The 20,657-nt window shown below is 42.7% G+C and overlaps 2 protein-coding genes across 6 annotated transcripts; one reads left to right on the top strand and one right to left on the bottom strand.

Moving 5' to 3' along the window:
- Window positions 1-13,945: 13,945 nt before the first annotated feature.
- On the bottom strand, window positions 13,946-16,912 carry LOC1275322 (uncharacterized). 5 transcript variants are annotated; one of them, XM_061659615.1, is made up of 5 exons: window positions 16,395-16,912; window positions 14,906-15,202; window positions 14,589-14,765; window positions 14,270-14,395; window positions 13,946-14,194 (listed from the first exon to the last, which is right to left on the bottom strand). In XM_061659615.1, the coding sequence occupies exons 2-5, from the start codon at window positions 14,991-14,993 to the stop codon at window positions 13,950-13,952; spliced, it is 636 nt and encodes a 211-aa protein (XP_061515599.1). In that variant the 5' UTR covers window positions 14,994-15,202; window positions 16,395-16,912; the 3' UTR covers window positions 13,946-13,949. The 5 variants fall into 5 exon arrangements, with proteins under 5 accessions (XP_061515599.1, XP_061515597.1, XP_061515600.1 ...); XM_061659613.1 differs by lacking the exon at window positions 16,395-16,912 and adding an exon at window positions 15,283-15,730; XM_061659616.1 differs by lacking the exon at window positions 16,395-16,912 and adding an exon at window positions 15,661-15,727.
- Window positions 15,917-20,601, top strand: LOC1275321 (protein CWC15 homolog). The gene is made up of 3 exons (XM_314559.5): window positions 15,917-15,937; window positions 19,268-19,397; window positions 19,711-20,601. The coding sequence occupies exon 3, from the start codon at window positions 19,870-19,872 to the stop codon at window positions 20,557-20,559; it is 690 nt and encodes a 229-aa protein (XP_314559.5). The 5' UTR covers window positions 15,917-15,937; window positions 19,268-19,397; window positions 19,711-19,869; the 3' UTR covers window positions 20,560-20,601.
- The last annotated feature ends 56 nt before the right edge of the window (window positions 20,602-20,657 follow it).

Raw genomic sequence — 20,657 nt, 5'->3', positions numbered from 1 at the left:
TGTACATTCCAAGGCTCAAACAGTTTTCATTGGAGTATTTTATGAACACTCAAGTTTTATAGCCCGTTTTTTATTTCTTTAACACCCAATAAAAATACAATAAAAATAAAAAAAAAGGTTTAGTAGCAAAGTTATGTTATTTTTATACCTTCAATAATAAGATTTAAGTAATGTCGCGTGGAAGTTCTAAATGATATATTTTGAAAGATGTGGTATATCTGTACAATTTGTGTGTAGTAAGCATGATAATTGAATGATTTTTTTTATTAAAATAACAAAAAATATAAAAAAGCTTCACTTGGGGTAAAATGGGCATTCATGCTTGTGGTAAAATGAGCCGCTTCTTCTGACATGTGACATTTGTGGTGGAAAGCCTATAGTGTTGTATTTGTCCACACAATAAAGGTAACGGACACAACTTCAAAATGTCCGTTTCGTTGACTGCAACGTGTAAGTGCTTTAATTTAAAACATATATGTAAGAATTGTGGCAAAATGGTATAGCATGATGCAAACCGAAATGAATTTATTAAGAAGAGAACTGAGCTGAGAAGGCAGTCGTTGATCAGATTGCAATAAAGCAACACCGTCAGAAAAACAAAAAGTCTGTGTCAACTTTCTCCCTCATTCGGTCCACCTCCTCTACCCCCTCGGTCAGTTTTCGGTCGTCGTCATACGGTTGTGTCCAGTATTGTTCTCCAGTATTCGAGTATTCGTCGCAATCATCCGCTCTCGTTCCTTCTTCTTCTCGTCCACCACCCTTTTTTGAACGACCCTCCTGAACAGTTATTCAAAAGGTAGGAAGAGCAAAGTGTTTTTTCATCTACAGCAGGTTGTACAATGGTTGTTTAGATATAAAACAATATGGTTTATAAATCATGTAAACAGCTCGGCTAAGAGTAACGAACAATAGGAAAACCATGTCTAAGCCACAATTACGTTAAGTGCAGAATAAAGTTGCGTAATGAGTGGCAAAAATACCACATACTTTTGCGTTCCATTACATTCAAGAGATACTGTAGTGTGAGTAATTGCATTGCTCAATTAGACCCTAGTACGGATAATAATTACTATAAAAATAAACCGAACGGTTTAACAACGAAAATTTATTTTCTATATTTATAAGACGTACTAAATTATAATTAATTTTTGAATGCATTCATATTTGAATAAAAATATAGGCTTCTGTCTGTTTTGGTGTTCTATTATTTTTGTAGCATTGTTTTTCGTGCTTTACAATCCTGAACATGTGTAACACATTATTTCTCAGTTACATTTTTCTTTATTTGCAATTATCGATATGTTTGAAAATCGCCACACACTATTACAGTAAACGCTAAATTTAATCTGTGATCTAAATATAGCCTACAGCCCTTAGTCCGTTAGGGATTACACCAGTCAGTACGATGTACGTTTGCGTGCAGTGAACTGTTAAAATACAAATAATAGTACATACTGTAACACACGACCCTCTGTTCATGGGAAGCTTCTATTCATAAATCACATAACCTAGCAATTATTAAAATTCAACCCCGCTAACCACACGGAGCATTATTTTCCGCACGCAATTTGTTCAAACACTGTGTCTAAATAGCTGAAGATCAATTAAACGAAAAGAGAGAAAAAAACTCTAGAAATGCTTAAGCTCACCCTTTTGTTTCATCCATCGATGAAGTCCAATCTCATGGTAGCTGCAAACAACCAAACCACTCTGCCTGCTACTAATCCCAGATTGAATGCCATTCATTCTCAACAATTTGTATTAACTTCTCTCGCTATATCCTGAGACTAAAATCGTCCGGAATCTTTTACTGCAGCCTGAGAGAGAGAGAGAGAGAGTCTTTCAACAACGCCAAATCCCCTGTTTGTCGATGAGCAAATAAAAAAAAGCACAGTACAACGGGTTTCACTAGACCGAAACAGCACAAAGCTAGGTCATCGATAGATAAGATAAGCTTTGCTAAGGCATTTATCATGGTTTTTCCAATCCGAATGCTATCCCATCCCGAATTCGATAACCGTTTGGTCAGTGAAAATGGCAAACCATTTTCGAACGCACTCGCTATACGTACGATTGTCCAAGACCCCAAATCCCTAATTCGAAACAGTGGTGGTGCTCATCGTTACAACGATGAAAGATTTAGCGGTTCAGTACGGTCCAGTCTGTAACGCTTTGCGAACTTTTGCCAGTACGGTTATTGGACTGGAGTGGACTAAAGTCCCGATTGTCGATTTTATCTAATGGTTCGTGTTTCTGTCCGTGTCTGGCCGTTCCCTTTTTTCACTAAAACATTCTATGGATTATTCACACGCATTCCCATTTCGTGAAATTGCCAATACAGTTCACCAAAAATGATGATTGGAAAACGGTTCATCGTAGGTTTAAAATGGGCTCGTGCCAAAAAGAAACCATTCCATTTATAGACTAAATGATAAAAAGCTCCACTGCAGGCAAAGGTAATTTTGCTCTCTGATATGTTAACTCTGCAATTCCTAGCTTCTAGTTCAGAGGTCCTTTTTTCATGCACTGTTCTAATAAGAGCTGATTTCATTCGCCTCAAATCAGATTTCAGGACGAAAAAATTGCAAAATCATCAACAGGATCAACATCAATAAAACGAGCAATAACGGTTCACTTTCCTCCATACGAAGTGGTTCTAATGGGTAACCTTTTATTTGTTTCCTTTTTTAAAGCCTCTTATCATTAAAGGTGATTTTGAGGGCTGGCAAAGGAGCATGTACCAGCACGATTGATTGCATACTCCCCTGGGGGAATTTACTATTTCGATCCCAATCCACTCATGCTCTTATGGCGGGCCGGCAAATATTTTGGATCCGATTCAATCAACAAACTGCTGTAACACAGGCCCTGAGGGATCTTCTACCGAAACCGTTTCGGAGCCGGTTGTTGTTTGCAGTGATTTTAATCTTGTTTGACCAGATTTCGTCACGTCTCCCTCTAATCCCCGGGTATGGTATCTATTGCATGAGTATGTTAGCCCAGGGAATGCAAACGATAGTGTAACCGTTAGTGACGTGTTTGGAAACAGGCTTCTACTATTCGGTTACTAAGCACATGACTAAATGCACAAAATGTATGACAGAATTCAGTGGAACGCTTGTTAACCGGGTGCTTGTTCATTCGAAATATTCATTTGTGACATAATTGAAATACTTTTCCTAGTCAACTTTGAATGTTGACAGCATTATTTTCAAACAGCTCAAATTAGCGCGCAGGTTAACATGAATGGTGCCAAACATTTGAAAAGACATTCCTCCCCGAGCGGCCAAACATTGTTACAGCATTTAATTTAAGTCTTTCACAAATGGAATCAATAATATTAGAGAACAACAAATAGCACGACAAAACCAATGTTTAAAATAAAATGCACAATTAGGTTTATTTATACTGGAGTTTCCATTCGAACAGCAGAAACCTCGTTACTAGATAGATTACTTGTTATACAATGAATTACTCATTAAATCGTTACGCTATTTTATCTTTCACTTTCTACCTTTCTTGCTATTCATCTATCCCACTAGAAGTGCTATTGTAAAATGCGCATAATAAATTCACAATAACATCGGATAGCAAAACACACTCAATGGCAAACGAACCGATTTTGTATTAATCAAGCCGATTGATAAGTTTCGATAGCTCGCTAGGAAATAAAAGCAAGCCCTTGCAAGTGAAACAATAGACCGGCTGCCAGGCGAGTCTGTGATTGAGAGTATGTAGATTAAAATCGCTGAAAAGCCTTCACTGTCGAGCGCTAGCCATACGTTTGCTTCATTCAGCGTGGCACACTTTGAAACATCATGGTTCGCGCGGATTTAGATAGATTCAGTGCCATATCACACTGCATGCCGACCACTTCATACGGCCTAACCCACCGATATCAGTGCATTAAATAGCTCCGGGAAGGCGCAACACGTACCGTACGCTCTAGCCGTCACTTCCGGTTAGATGGTCAGTCAGTACGGGTAACATAAGTGGTATGGATCAACTGTTCCGATGGAGTGGCACTGGCGGGTACTGAGTGGCGTGCGAAAAGCCAACAATGTGAAGGATGTTTTTGTATTCTTTCATTTTAAAACGCGTCTCGTTTTCTATTTTTTCCTCCCTAGCTTACGATTGTTCAACTTATTGGCAGAGTTTTGTAAAAACTGCCCGACTGCATGCGTGCATTGAGAGTTGGCACAATGTGCATACGTGCTCGGTTCTTTTTGTTTCTGTGGCCGCAATTCATCGAGCGGCAGTGAGGTGAACATGTTTTCGATTTTTTTTTTTTTTCATCTTTTTTCATTCCCCACTTGTATCGGGAGAATAAATCAGCATAAAAGATGCATACAAGTCAGCAGGAAAAAATGAAGTAGCTGTGCTACATGCTGTATGAAGCATTATAATACTGCAGTTGGTTCGCAGGAGCGGTGATAACTAATGTTATGTGTACTCAACTCTTCAACACTGGTCAATTCAAACAATCACTAATAAACACGCAAACACACACAAACACATATTGCAGTGTACTTATAGCTTGCCCTGCATGGAGGATTATGGAAAATGTGAAGGAGACGCATGGTCCTTCACGAAGGAATACTTTAGTCAAATGATTTATGTGGTTTAGTGAGACAGATTGACGGAGCTATTTTGGAGTACACTTTAAATTATATGTTAAATTTTACTTTACAAGCCAGAATCAAATGTCAGCAAAACAATTTCAGAAGCACAAGATGCAGTTTAGCTGTTAAAAGTTGTTGTTTGACCGCACCGATGATATTTTTGAGAAGCGCTTTTTGCACAGAAAATATTATTTTTTACATTAAATACGTAATATTTCATAAATATAACGCTAGAAACGCACTAAATAATTGATTTGTATACAAATAATCTCAAATGCGTGTTTGAATTTGCAAAACGATGCAAAAGGTCTCTAAAAAACAACTTGAACGATTTAAAATCATATTGCGCTTGTGAAAAATATCCTCAGTGCGGTCAAACAACAACTTTTGACAGCTAAACTGCTGTCCTGCCGGCCTATACAGGCTTTCGTGACTTAATTCACTAGCACGCAGCCGGATAGTCAATCCTTGCTACGGAGGCTCGGTCCATTCTAGGCTTGAACCCATGACGAGCATGTTATTGAGTCGCTTGAATTAACGACTGTACTACGGAACCACCCCACGTTTTGCGTTGATAGCGTATCTGAGATACACCCTGCATATTTTGTTCCATGTTTCCTTCATCCAAGACTTTTATATAAATAATAAGATCAGTTAATACCTTAGTCTCAAATAACAAGTCTTAAAACGTGCTTAAAAATACATTTACAGGTTAATTAAAGCCAGCCATCTTATAAGTCTTATAAGCCAGTCTTATAAGCGTATTCAGATCGTTTTAAAGGTTTAACAACTTTAAAGACTGTTAAGCATCTTCAAAACACATGTTAAAACTATGTGGCTTATTATACTCATAGTAAAGCATTCTTTAGATATGTTCAAGTGTAAAAGGTATAGGAATTGTTTCTTGGACGTTGCACAGTAGTAAACTCGCACGACTTAACATCATGCCCGTTGTGACTTCAAACCTCATATTCATATTCATATATTCATATTCATATTCATATTTATTTGTCTACCTTTTGGTTACACAAATGCTTAAATAATACTTATTACCCATGTTCCTAACCTAACAAAAATTAACACGAATTATCAAAAATTTGAGAAAAAAAAAAAAATTTCAGAAAATTAGAATCTAAAATTTAAAAATTAAAAATTAAAAATTAAGGCAGCACGGGATTATGGAGGGTTCTGATGCGGGATCGGAAAGAGGATAAGGGAAGGTTGAAATCAAACATAGAATATACACAGTTAAATCGACGAATTGCACGAAGAAGGGGGTCATTACGGCCCACTGCAGTTCGGCGGGAAGGGATCACTAGGGGAGGGCGGTTTCGAAGAACACGGTTAGGGGCGTAGAAAGGGATAGAAGAAAGAAGGGAAGGAGAATCAATATTACCAAGGAGTAATGCGGCAATAAAGGAGGATTGGGCATGGGAACGGCGGTTTTCCAATAGTTCCAGGCCAAGCTGCCGACACCTGTCCTCGTAAGGAGGTATGGGGGAGGACAATCTACCCAGGATTTTACATATAGCAAACCTGGTGAACGATCGCTGCACCCGCTCGATACGTTCCACGTGGGTTCGAGCTGTAGGGGACCAGACTACTGAGCAGCACTCCAAAATCGATCTGACCAGAGAGCAGAACAGAGTCTTCAGGCACATTGGGTCGGAGAAATCGCACGCAATTTTCTTTAGGAGATACAATGTTTTCCGCGCCTGATTGACAACTGAGTCAATGTGGTGGCTGAAGGTGAGGCCTCTGTCAAGCAAGACACCGAGGTCTCAGCAAGACACAAACACGATTGAATTGTACAGAATTTAGGACGTACGAGTAAGTGATTGGAGACTGCGAACGACTAAACGAAATGACGTTACACTTATCAGGACATAATGTGAGGGAATTACTAGAACACCAAGACGAAAAACGATCAAGAATATTTTGTAGGGAAATGCAATCTCTAGGAGACGAAACTGGGAGAAAGATTTTGAGGTCGTCTGCGTAGCAGAGGAAACACTCAGGAGGGAGGGTGGTACGGACATCATTAATAAAAATTATGAACAGCAAAGGACTTAGAACACTACCTTGCGGTACGCCTGCACTACATGAAAAGGGAGTCGAAAACATATCATTAAATTTAACACTGTAGGAACGATCACATAGAAAAGAACGTAGCCAAGATACAAAAAGATTATTGACGTCAAGTTGTGAAATTTTATTTAGAAGTAAGGAATGAGGAATACGATCAAATGCAGATTTGAAGTCAGTATAAATAGTATCAACTTGTTTTACTGACTCTAACTGGGATGATACTCATATGGACCATCCCCCCTTAGAAAGTCCTAACTATCCGCCTACGTGATACTTAATAAGTCTCGAAAACTTGTCTAGGTCGACATGACCACAGTTAGCCAATATGAAGAAGAATCGCGAAATTACCTTAAGAAATTATGCATCTATCCAAGTTGTGCCATATTCCCGACTCTTTCTACCTTCCACCACTATCTTTCACCACTACTTTTATCAACACACTGCATCTAAATTGTCTTTCTGCCCCAAACACCTGACCTTCTAAACAGTTTCCTATTAGGGTAAAGCATTTTATTTAATTAAAAGGTACTAACCACGAAACAGGAGGAGGTGTTGCAGGCGATGCAAACACATCCCACGTATAGTATGATTTTTCCCAGTCAACCCTTCAGCAGACCATCTCATCTAAATGGACTCTATTTTGACAGCAAAGATGCTGGGTACCATGAAACCGGCTAAGGTCAAATCTAAGCGTCAAACACCATGATGCAAAGAGTCAAAGCAACTAACCTAACGGTACAGCAATTTCGTTAAAACATGTCCTTTCCCCACACAACCGCAAAGTTTGGCAAAAGCATGTCCCTGCCGAGATCGTAATTAGATTGTATCGATAATTACGCAAAGTGTGCCATATTTGTTGAAGCATTTTGCTTGCCACTTTTGCATTCCGAGCCTTGTTGTTTGTTGCTTGCAAAAAAACGCCAGAGCTGTTCCGTAGATCCACAAACAGTAGGTGTGAGTTTAGGCATGCAGAAAAATGGGCACCTTTTCAATCTAGTCTCATAGAAAGGCAAATCATAAAACTAATTATAAATAAAAGTTTAAAGTGTCCACTAAACACACTCCGGTTTCTGTCTTTACAAACGAGATTGAGTTTATGGTGATACTAGGGTGTACCGTAAAGGTGATAGCTTCCCTCTGACACAACCTTGTTTGCTTAGTTGTCTTTACTGGTGCGATAAAACTTACCCTCTGCTAAAAGGACTCAAGTAGATTCTTTAAGTTAGACGTGAAATGAGGTGCTTTTTGGATGAATGTGTCTCAGGACACGCTTTTACGCATGAAATTGGCAAATACGCTTTGGAAAATTTCCTTGGCTTAACTAATTTTCTTCACATTTAATTTCGTCTAAACGAAGAGAAAAGGGCAATTTTAATAGAATAATTTTCAAATATATTTGCTTGTGCTATACATACAAACATGAATAAAACATTCGTACAAGTAAAAAACCCCTTCCTTCATGAAATATCAAGAGTGGTAAGCACTTCTCAAACATTGCACCTAATCTATCCTCCCATCCCGACATCTGGCCAAAAATGTGTTTAGGATAGTGATGTTTGTCCATTGCTATAATGAATGTTTTATGTTTGGCTTTTGGTGGGCCGACGACGGTGGGATGGCCATCTTCCCACTCCAACACGAAACTATACGTGCAAACCGGTCCCCATTAAGTGAACTAACCGAACCGTTCCACTGCCTCACACTGGTTCCACCTTTTACCGTGTAGTGTATAAACTTCACACACCTTACCTGTGTGCTTCGTACCAGATGACGTTAAACCCCTTTCCCTGGCTCTTACCTTAAATGGTAGTTAGAAAATTGGTCTTCATGGGGGAAACTTTTGTCCTTTACTGTTTTTCTCTTTACCAGTTTGCAGCAGGTTGCTCCACTGCAGACCACTAACCAACCAGAAGCAGTAGTGTCGTTGGTTGCACAAGGTTAGGATAAGAGAAGGTTCTTCACTATACGCTACCGCACACGGACGGAGCTTTGGAACCGAGCAGAAAAGGCAGGATCCGTCAAGAAGCATCGCAATGTGTAAGCCACACCATATGGCCATGAGACGGACACCGATGCCGTTGCATACGATTATGCATACCGACAACAGAAGGTGAACCCACATTCCGGTGCGTCTGCCCAACCGTCGACGATGGCCATGACTGTCTACTCGGGAAAGAGTGTTTCGCAAAACGCACGCAGGATGGCAAGGTGCAGACAAAACATATGCTAAGTATACTCCAAGCCATCGCTCGTTTGGGCAAGTTATGGGATAATCTATTATCAAACACCCCACGAGAGCCTCACTGGATGCTCCACTGGCAGCGGTACCCAGAGCGGTGTGCTGCCCTTTTCTTTGGCTGGACGCGTGAACAAGAGTGAACAATAAAGGCGACCCATATTTACCGGCGGGATTAACGTCCGAAAATCTTCACTAGATGGCACAACCGACCCACACGCTGCAGAGCGGAGTTTAACGGACGGATCGGTTTTATTCAACGTGAAAATTTGCTACCATATCTAGCAGGTGCCAAGCGGTACAGCACGAACATCGTTAAGTCCCCATGTAAATGGATGAAATTTATTGCACCAAACCAAGCTAAGGAATATCGCCACACACCCACACACACTGGCACGCATTACCCCCCTCGCAAGGAAAGTTGTTTTATGATCGGGTGCTAATTAAAATTTTACGTACCTCCGCAACGACGGAAAGACATTCCATTCCGCCAAGAAAAGACATGCTTGTACTTGGTGACAAATCAACGTGGAATGGGGTGGTGGGTGGTGGTTTACCTCTTAACCATGCCATTAACCAGCAAATTGAAACGATAAATAACATTCGGAGCTGGCTGCTTGGAGGCGATGCCGGTTTTACTGTAAGATAAGAAGTGCAGAAGGCATGCTAATTTTAGACACTGTAAGCTTTACATCGCTACCAGGGAGCGACGCTTGTAACATGTCCGAGACATGAGTTTCCACTTACTTTAAAAGATTTCAATCCGGAAGCCTGCACATCTACCGGGAAGAATATTTATCTAAGCTAAAGTTTCTTGTTCAAAGCGAATTTGAAGGTTCTACAGGTATTTCGGGGCAAAAAAAACAACAAAACCAAGGCAGGACACGATGAGCAAGCTTTGGAAGTTTGCGTGTCTTCCATCGCTACTAATCGAGCCTTGCACTCTCATTACCATGGCACCGGCGAAGAGATGGAAAGATCCACGTGGATTTCATTATCATTAGCATTGGATTAAATTAATTCGTTAAAATTAATTAAGCATGCTTAAAGAGCACAGCTTTACTCCGAGACTATCCGCTTCGTGTGAACGATGCAAGCACTAGCCCTGCTCAAGCCACAAGCATTCTAGATCCTTGCCCGTGTGTGCTTTAAACCGGCTACTAAAATAGAGTCTTGAATAAACGATCTTTTTTTTTTTTGCTCTCCATCTACTCCAGGCGCTGAAAGCTCCCGACGAACTTGCCACACGAGCGAAACTGTCCACGTGGAACGGGAGAAAAATTGATATAAATGACACATACACACCACTGCTGACGTCGTCTGTATGGAAACGAACCGGCAACAAATCACGTCCGCGCCGGTACATTGAGAAAAATTGTATGGCAAACTGTCCGCACGTCTTTTGACAAACCATGCCTTTGCCCAGGTTCAGTGTCACACTCACGTGGACGCAAATTTGCCTTGCAAACGGGGATTCAATTGCCTCGGCCTCCGTCCTAGGTAGTTTAATGTGTATGTGTGTGTGTAAATGTTACAGTACGAGTGGCATCAACGGCTGAGTGCTGATGTTCCACTGCCGTTGGAAATCATTGGAAGATTTCGTTTCCACAGAAGATTCCAAATACAGGACCTCGCATTTCCATAAGCGAGTCCCGCTTCTGCCTTTTTTTCGGTACAGTTGGTTCTTCACGTGTGCCGAACGTGACAGGAATGAGCAAAACAAATGCCATCCGCTTGGTCACGTTGGGACATGACATCACTCGGCACTTGGAAGGGTAATATGTCTGGCAAAAGCTCCGCTCCGGCAAAGGGCACTCGATTGGAAACAGCGTCATCACTGTGCGCGATTGTGCACGAACCAAGCAGGACATGGTTACGTCCTGTCGTGTTCATCGATGCACTTACCAGTTGCCCAGTTGCACTATAGAATGCTTAAAATATCCTACAGAAACTGGACCGAACACGAATTTTCCACCTCCAGCTAGCCTGGCCAAGATGGGCAAAGTGGAGCGTGCAAAAGAAATGACATTGAAATGGCAGCAAACCGAACAACTATCATTGTTTGAATGTTTGCATTTACTTTGGCAGTCCAAGGCACCATCATTACCCCCTTTCATTATATGAAAGTTTAGGATATTCTTCATCCAGAATGCAACACATACACACACGCATACATATTCCGTTCCCAATTCCTACGCAAACCTCCTTTTTTCGTGTTTTTCACTGGTCCGATTTTGCAAACGCCGAACTTCATAAGTATCCTTGCTTATTCCAGCATGTTCTTACTGACTGACTCACTGCACTCAGTAAAGCTACTGGATTTACTTGCAAATCGAAGGGCACCCGATAGGACGATCGTTCTAGTTGAATAAGGGTGGGAATACAAGAAACATGTCACTGCAGAGAAAGAAAGAAGAAAAAACAGGATTACCAAAAAATAAACAATCTCCGGGACAATACAACCCTGTACGAACCGTGTACAAATGTTTCCAAAACTGTCTGGCACTGCAATGGCGTCTTCTCGTGCAACGAAACCTCATGTAAAACTGGCAAGCATGTTATCGCTCCGAGCAATGTACTAAAAAGGTTATCCCTGTAAAAAGCAAAATAGAGCCAATTTGTAGCCTCACTTGGAGCATTTGTGAGGCGTACAATGTACGTCCGAGCGGTCTGTGTACCCATGTGTTTGACCAGGAAGTATAGGGCCCCCCTGCCTTGCCCCTGGCTTGGACACACAACACACGCGTGTACATACTCACACAGACCATTCCGAAGCCGATCTATTATTGCTGCATTACAGCAATCCAGATAAGCTACCGGCACGTTGCAACGTTGCCCGGCTTTGCCAGCTAGAAGTACTATTTTCGTGTTGACAAATTGTGGCATCACTCGCCTGAAGGATACTGTCCACTTTTGTCGCGCAAGCTATAAAGAGTTTCTAGTGCTTTTACTCCGCCGGTGGGCTGTAAAATCGCTTCCTTATCTTGATACACGTCCGAAGCGAAACTCTCGAGCACGAACCTTCTCGAGCGCTTCGATCGATCGAGATTAAAGGCTCGTGTATAGAGTGTAGGTGGTCCTAAGAAATTTGGCCATCTCACCTTCTCCCTCCGGTTTTATGCATAACTAGCGCACTTTATTTCCTACTATTTTATTTTCCCTCATTTTGATGAAGCTAGCAAAAAAACGGCTGCGTAAAGCTGTAAACCATACGCACCGACATTACAGCAGTTACGCCTATCGTGATAGAGAAAATCTCTTGAATCATAAACGTCACACCGAAACGTCAATCGCTAATTGGATCGGTACACCAGTCACGTTGCCACAAAGAAACGAACGCGTGCATCCTTCGCAGCATGCACTCTCGCAAAACTCCACGCAACAATCGACAAAAACGTCATTTATTCTACGGAATCTCACACCCCACCCGTACCCGTGTCCGTGTGTATTGAAAATGTGTTGTTCCCGCGAAAGCAATTCACTCTCTCCCCCCCCCCCCCCTGCACATCCTTTTCCCACGCAATCCTGTCGCTAAAAGCACGCGTAAATGCGTTTTACGTAATTTGCATAAACGGCACTGGTGCAACCGAAACTGCATCGAAAGTGTGCCGCCTGTCAATGGCATCGCCGTGGCGTTTGCGTAGATTCGCTTGCGTGTAAAAAAGGCGCCAGGGCAAAATTCAATAATGCCCAAAAGCTCGTATCAAATAACACTCTGCCGCATATGAAATGAGAATTCCGAAGAGCCTCTAGCAAGGGAAAGGGGTGAGTGTGGTTTTCGCTTCACAAATACCGGTCTGCTCCTACCCAGCCCGCCCAGCTCAATCCATATCCGTAGCATATTGCATCCAAATCCTAAGAACGGCTTGATACACTCCCATCCCCGGCTATCCGGCTTTCAAAAGGCACATCGCCTTCGCCTCCTACCACAAACACTGCTGCCAGCGATGGAGCATCATCACGCGTGATGATGCCTTTCCCTCTATGGTCGCTTCACTTTCACAGCTAAACTACTTCGAGGGAAGCTTCCGGAAAGGCTCTGTGAGGCGCGTCCGAGAATATAGGCGAGATGTCCTGGAACTGGAGCATGGAGCCGAAAAGCCACCATGTTTCTGCAAACTCGGCAAAAATGATGAAACCTTTACACAGACGTCACCGGCACATCATAAGCAAGCTGGTTCCGTTCCCTCAGCCCAGCATTCCCAACACAGTTCCCCAGCTGTGGTTTTAAGTTTGCAGCGACGTTTCCGTCCTTCAGAAAGGTAGCGACAAAATCCAAACTCCGAATGAAAAGCCCTTCTCCGTACGGCCAGCAAAACCGAACCGGTCATTAATTTGCTAATGTCAGCGGAAAATGTGTGATGTGCCTTTTTCACGCTCGAACCGTTCATGGCCCCGGTTGGTCGCTGGTGGTTTGACTCACACCGGGCACACAACACAATCCCGAAAGCGTCCTGCGGAGCTGTGGGCGAAGATGTACACATGGACGTAAAATGGAGTGCTTGTGTGCAGCGAATCGATACTGTCACAAGTATTTCCCAAGTTAGAATCATATCTGGCGTTCGGTTCGTGGTATTGATCCATCCGAACTCATCACAATTGAACGTTTGATTGGGATGCTGCCGTCACGATGGATGTTGTCAAAACTTGAAACTCGGGTTATTTGTAAAGGACAAAAAGGCGAAAGGACACGCAAATGCTGTGGGACGGTATTGCCAATAAGGATATCAACAGTGGGCGTTTGCCTCATACAAGCGTTACTATTTTCGATGGCTTCAAATGACGTTCATAGGAAAGTGTTGCCATTTGATGACCTAGTAAGGGCAAATAATTTCCTTTGTAGTGATGGCATCGTTGCAAATATCTCCTTTGATAACTTCCACTTGTCACTTTTAAATTCGTCACTTGAACACCATCACTCAAAATGTTCTCAATTTTGCTTGCTCAACTTCAGAGATCACCAACGAAAGCCGACAAGAACAAACATAAAAACAAGCTGTTAGCTACCGCAACTGTAAACACTTTATTAGTAGCAACTGTACCACGGCCAGCAGTAGCATCATCGGCGCGACGGGTGCACCATCCGCCAGCACAATTGTCGATCGATTGCAGGGCGTACGACCGGCGGCCGATTCGCAGACACACACCTCGATCTCCCGTCCCAGCCGATCCTCCTTAAAGCAACTGGTCGAGGTAGACGACTCATTGTCCACGTTGAGTTTGGCGCACATGTAAGTTATGTTTTCAACTGCAAAAGAAAAGTGGCACATGACGCACGCATCTTTGCGGGACCGGGGTAGGCAACAAACTAGGCGACACTCACTTGCACCGTTGTAGCGATAGGAATACCGGGCGCACACCTCCCCACGCACGAGCCGGCAAGCAATTTGGGACGGTTTGTCTTTGTACTCTTCCCACATGTAGTTAGTGTCCGGTACGTTGGTGTTGTCTGTAAATCAAATGGCCCAAACGGCAGACAGGCAGCCCAATTTTGTGCCATTGGAAACCCCCCGCACAAGGTGATGGTGAAATTAAACAAACCAAAAAACGTGCCCAAAACATTGGGGCGGTAAAGGTAAACGACACACACGATACAAACACAGACATATACACGCCAAGCGTGTCCCGCTGTCCATACTCACTCGTTATAACCAACGGATGAAAGCACGGAATGCCCTTCGCCTTCTTCAGGATGTTGTCACAGCTGAGGTTTTTGTACGGCGTGTCCTTGTTGTACTTCGGGCCCATCCACGTGAACCGGAAGCAGTACGGATTGGTTTTGTAATTTTCCACCGGGGCTAGCGTTGTGTTTGGTTCCTCTGAAAAATTGAATTACAACCGCACCGGTGTTTGTACTAGCGAACGACTATTTCCGTTCCTCAGTGACGTCAACGGTGGTCGGTGCGAGCGTATGTACGTGGCACCGTACCAACGCTATACCCCCTCCCCCTATACCTACCAAGGCTTGCAACGGTTTTGCAGAAATAAATCAAACCAACCGACAGCAAATAAATTGCTTTCATTTCCGAACTGAAAATGATCGACATTGATGCTAAAACCGAGGCACGGAAATATCCTGTCACTGGGAGCCACGATAACGGCTCACTACCGGTTAACCGATGACGTCGTAAAATTTATTAACACTATTGCACGCTTATCTCTTTTGCAAGATCAGCTTTGCTGGTACGCAAGCATCACAATCACGTTTGTCAGGTTGACTGTGTCCCCCCGGATCCAGATGGCTGGAATGTGTGTGCTGTTAAACGATTGAAACTGTTTAGCAACGAGAACTAACGAGTAACGAGAAAGAATCAGCTTATCAGCTGCGTTCAATACCAAAAGAATTTTAAATACACACGCAGGCACACACACAAACAGATAGATAGACACATACTCTAACAAATACTCCCTCCCCTTCCTTCTCTTCCACACTCAACTACCTCCCCGATCTATCGATAACAAGGGTGAGAAGCTGACGCGCAAAGAAAGGGGTATATCGTAAGTATGTTTTCTCTTGACTATCTTATCACAGGTGCTTCGAATACTGGTCGCCCCCACTATTGAACGATGACCTCCTCCACCTCGGCAACGATGTGTTTACTTTCGCTCACTATCGGTCCACAGTGATTTCTTCTGGGTAGGTCTGCGCTCACTGGTATTGGCGAAGATAGCAAATAAGCTGCGTACAAGATGGCCCTCCTCGACAAACTCGACCTCCAATGTATTATTGATAGGGCGCGAAAGTAGCTCGTGCGGCTCGGTCCTACTTGAGCACCAAACTATCTCAACGCATTGTAGTTAAATCCAATTTTACAAGCTCTCACCGTCTTATCAATGGATAAGAAATTTCTGCAGGCAAAGATTCTCGGAAATAAGATACGCATTGTGCAAGCGACAAGCGGACGCCGGGAGTCATCCAATGCTGGTTGCAATGTTTGTGCAACACTGGCGGGTGCTGCTGCTTCAGTCAGTCAGTTGATACACACGCATGGTAGGTGCATAGAGCCGTACAGTGGTGTTACGATACAGACAAAAGCAAAATGCTGAACAGACTGCATTCAAATAAGCGTTGAAATACTGATATCACACAAAGTTATACATCTGAAGGGATAAAAAATCTAACAGTGGCTGTGCCTCAAGGCAAACCACGAGTACTCAACCGTACAATACAAGCAACACAAGTGCAAGTATAGTGACCAAATCCCATTGCTGATGGCACAATCATTCAACTATCGATCAAGGATAGGATTGATATGATTAAATATATGATTCAGCAGTAAATTTCTCTCAGCAGTCAATGCATTATCTAATTGATGTTTGTCAAATTCATTTCTCTTCTGCCTTAATAAGTGTCAAGTGATCAAGTCAAATCAATTACAATGTGGGTTTTTAGTGAATCGCTCTTCCTATGTCAAGGATTTAGATGTTCGTATTGATTCAAAACTCACCTACCGACAGCAACTGTAATGTGTAATCTCCAAAGCCAACCGATCTCTTGATTAGTGGCGTCGAATGACCGATCAATTTCGAAATCTCTCCCGTTTGAAAATCCTTTACTGCTTCCTTGTACGCTCAACCTTGGAGTACACTGCCATGATGTGGTCCAAATCCAACAATACAGTTATCATTAGAATTGAGCATGATCAGGAGAGGTCCACACGTTTCGCGCAGCACAAGGTTCCACTTCCCCCGTACTCAGAACGTTGCCAAATGTTAGGGCTTAGTTTCCTTGAGACATGGTAAAAACACTTCTATATCCTATTCGTTAGCTATTCGTTAAAACGTTAGCTGTTAAAAAACAATGCTCTCTTTTTGCTTCTTTCTGTCCCTTGACGTCATACAGCCCTGGGTGACAAATGATCCTCTATCTCGTGCTGTTCTTCTATTTATGCTATTTTTCTCTGCCTCTCTCCTTGTTTCACTGTTTTCTCCTCTCCTCATCCTCATCCGTCTCTCCCAATCTTCCCACGTAGTAGCTAATAAGGTCAATAAACGTTTGTTAAGGCAATGGCAGACAATTTGTATTGTGAACTATAAACAATAAATAATAGATGAACAACACGATCGTCATCGATCATGAATGTTGGAAGAGTTATCCCACTGTAAATCCAATTTGTATCAGTTGGCAAACAACACCTTTAACAGACTAGACTAAGGAGAAATGTTGTAACAGATAAGAAGAATAACAAAATGTAAATTTAACAACGTTTTTTCACAATGACAGATAAAGTATTCCTATACGGATTTAGTTTTCTCGTAGATTAGATTCATTCGGTTGTTTTTTGCAATTTTCTTTTTATATGTTTATTTTTCTCTTTGCAGTAAGCGTAAGCTATCTCATACTATACTCAATATCATTATCAAGAATAGCCAAATTGCTATGGATTTTCAACTGTACATTTATGTACTTAATTATTTTAAATTTAACTTTTCATTTTAATATTCATTATAAATTTCGACAAACTTTTAACTTTAACAAATCACACAAACAGTTTTAGTGTTAAAATGTGAAAAAAGAGCTGCACATCGTTCATAGGATATCAAATCGTAACTTCACAAATATAGCGTTATCCTATAAAGCAGTGGTCCCCACCCTGTAAAGCATGGTCCGTGGCGTTGACAGACGTGGTACGCGAAATAATGTGTTTAGAAGAAAAGCTTATTACAATAAATATCTTGCAAATTTTTCCCACAATCAAGATTCAATTTTCAACTGGCATATCTAGAATAAGTATCGAATTTGGTGTCAAAATCGTTCGAATCTCACAGGGGTCTGAGGCAAGGGATACATACTCTCCTGTCTGCTCTTCAACATCGCACTGGAAGGTGTCATTCGAAGGAGAGAGAGAATCAATGTGAGGAAGATAAAGTACCTGCTGGCCGGAGACTAAGACCATCTGGGAAGCAGTCAGTAACGGATTAAGGGTATCGGGGGCTCTGGGCGGTAAGACGAGTTTAGGTCCCTTGTAAATGGTAACTGGTTAAAGGGAGGGGAGGTGCAAATGAATCGCAAACGTCAAGACCCCATCGTCCATCCTCCCGGGGCCCTTGTCACTAGTACGCTGTCCACTTTTATACATACTAAGACTAGCGATCTACGGGGCCCCTAATCCCCTAAATCGGCGGGGCCCCAGGCGACCGCCTAGTCCGCCTACCGTTAAATGTATGAGTGTATAAGTTGACCGCGAAAATCTTGAGGTAGTAAAGGAGTTCTGCTATCTCGTGACGGTCGTTACTTCGGACAACGACATCAGCAGTGAAATCCGGAGACGCATTGTGCAGGGGAATTGTGCATACTATAGGCTTCACCGACTGCTGAGTTCCAGAAGACTTAAAGCCCGCACGAAATGTGAGATATGTCGCACATTGATTCGCCCGATGGTCCTCTATGGATACGAGTCTTGGACCATTTGAGCGGACGATGCAAACACTCTGTTTGAGCGACGTACCTTCCGGACCATCTTTGGCGGTGTGTTCGAGCATGAAATGTGGAGGAGAAGGATGAACCACGGGCTTGCTGGGCTATACGGCGAACCGAGCATCCTGACAGTGGCGAAGGCTGGTAGGGTACGATGGCTGGGGCATATCATGAGGATGCCGGACTCATGCAACACCAAGAAGGCGTTCGACAGCGGCCCCAGTTCGGCATAAGGCGCAAGGAAGTACAGCGAACTCGATGGCTGGAGCGAGACAGAGAAGCGAGACAGAGATCTGGTCATGGATGGAGGAGCTGCAACCAGGGACCGAGAAATCCTGAATGATTGTTGACCAGGTCATATCACAGCGACGTGCTCTATCTTGAGCAGGCCAACAAGAGAGGGAGAGAGAGAGAGAGAGAGAGAGAGAGAGAGAGAGAGAGTCCAGAATAAAATTTAAACATATTTGCGGCCGTTTTCGGTCCCCATTAACCGTGTATCTCGGGGACCGCCTGTATATATATATATATATATATACATATATATATATATATATATATATATATATATATATATATATATATATATATATATATATATATATATATATATATATATATATATATATCTCCGCAATATATGTGGGTCATGAAAGATAAGATATCCTTAACTAAGTGATCGATGATTCATAAAAGTTTATGAGCGGAGCATATGAGCATATGAGCGAGAAAACTGTTATTAGATCCTCCAATTTATTAGATTACACTTATTTTGAATCAAATCAAATCTTTCTTTCACAAAATGTTGAGTTCAATAACTTTGACTATTTAGTGCTTTTGGAATGTGCCGTGTAACAATCAAATCAATTATTTCTGTAAATTATTTACTTTTCTTTTTCTTATTAGCGAAACAACCTACGTGGTCTTGCCCGCCTATACAAGCTTTCGAGATTTATTAAGTCAACGACACAGCGGATATTCAGTCGTTGCTAAGGGGGACATTCCATATGAGTTTAAAATCACGACGGGTAAATAGGTAAGTCGTGCACGTTGATGACTGTATCACAAGACCGTTACGAATTATAGAAGCATTACTAAAGTTTACATTTCATTCCAAACATTAAAACATTTAATGATATTGTTTATAATACTTTCCCTATCACTCTATACCACCATCGATTGCTCAGCACTTTTTAGTTTTTTTTATTACAAATTCGTAAATACTAAGCTATCAAACCGTACATGCAGTGTCCTAAACACACAAAAAAGATTTGAAAAATTTACACAAACATCCCAACGGCCATTTCCCACCCAATTCAAATGTCAAACTGCTACCCCTATTTTGACAGTTCGAATGACGTTTCGGAAAACGGGGAAACAACAAAAACGCCATCGGGCTGCCATTCTACCAAAACAATCGCACCTACACTCGCGGAACAAAAGCATCGATATTCCAGCGTCGTAGTAATAGTTTTTGTCGTAAAACAGAATTTACCAACCCACCGACCATGACGACCGCCGCACGTCCAACGTTCGATCCCGCCCGCGGTGGTAGCGGCCGTGGCGAGAAGGATCTGAGTGCCCTTTCCAAACAGTACAGCAGTCGCGATCTGCCAGGACACACAAAGCTAAAGTACCGTGACCAGGGCCAGAGCACCAGCGAAGAGCTCCGCAACCGTGACTTCCGCGAGGAGCTGGAGAAGCGCGAGCGGGACAGCAAGCAGGGAAGCAAGGGATCGGCCGTCCCGACGGCTCGCCGTGCCCTGGAGCAGGGTCCGGGCAGTGCGGGCAGCGGAAGCACCAAGCGACAGAAACTGGAGGCACCACAAAACCTTGACGCGGACGATCCGGTGGACAGCGAGAACTCGGACACGGACTCGGACGAGGACGATACGGCTGCCCTGTTGGCGGAGCTGAACAAGATCAAGCAGGAGCGGGCGGCCGAGACGGCTAAAAAGGAACGCACCAAGCAGCAGGAGGACGAGCGCATCCGAATGGAGAACATACTGTCGGGAAATCCGCTGCTGAGCTACTCGGCCACTGCCAAGGCGGAGATGAAGGTAAAGCGCCGCTGGGATGACGATGTGGTGTTTAAAAATTGCGCCCGTTCCGAACCGGAGAAGAAGGCAAACCAATTCGTCAACGACTCGCTCCGGTCAGATTTTCACAAAAAGTTTATGGATAAATATATTAAGTAAGTGGATGATATAATAAATAGTATAACGTTTTCCCCTCTTTTATCGGTTTGCGTAAATACAATTGGCTTTATCACTTGAAAGAACAAATGCCACGTAAG

This window comes from Anopheles gambiae, chromosome 3 (assembly GCF_943734735.2).
Source record: "Anopheles gambiae chromosome 3, idAnoGambNW_F1_1, whole genome shotgun sequence".
NCBI lineage: Eukaryota > Metazoa > Arthropoda > Insecta > Diptera > Culicidae > Anopheles > Anopheles gambiae.
The sequence above is the reverse complement of the archived record's forward strand: the minus strand, read 5'-3'. Positions and strand labels throughout refer to the sequence as shown.

Excerpts from the sequence above, each read along its gene's own strand:
- LOC1275321 (XM_314559.5), top strand. The coding sequence starts at position 19,870 with ATGACGACCGCCGCACGTCCAACGTTCGATCCCGCCCGCGGTGGTAGC.
- LOC1275322 (XM_061659615.1), bottom strand. The coding sequence starts at position 14,993 with ATGTCGATCATTTTCAGTTCGGAAATGAAAGCAATTTATTTGCTGTCG. Across the intron at positions 14,396-14,588 it reads TCATCCGTTGGTTATAACGA|ACAACACCAACGTACCGGAC; the intron begins GTGAGTATGGAC and ends TTTGATTTACAG. Across the intron at positions 14,195-14,269 it reads CTATCGCTACAACGGTGCAA|TTGAAAACATAACTTACATG; the intron begins GTGAGTGTCGCC and ends TTTCTTTTGCAG.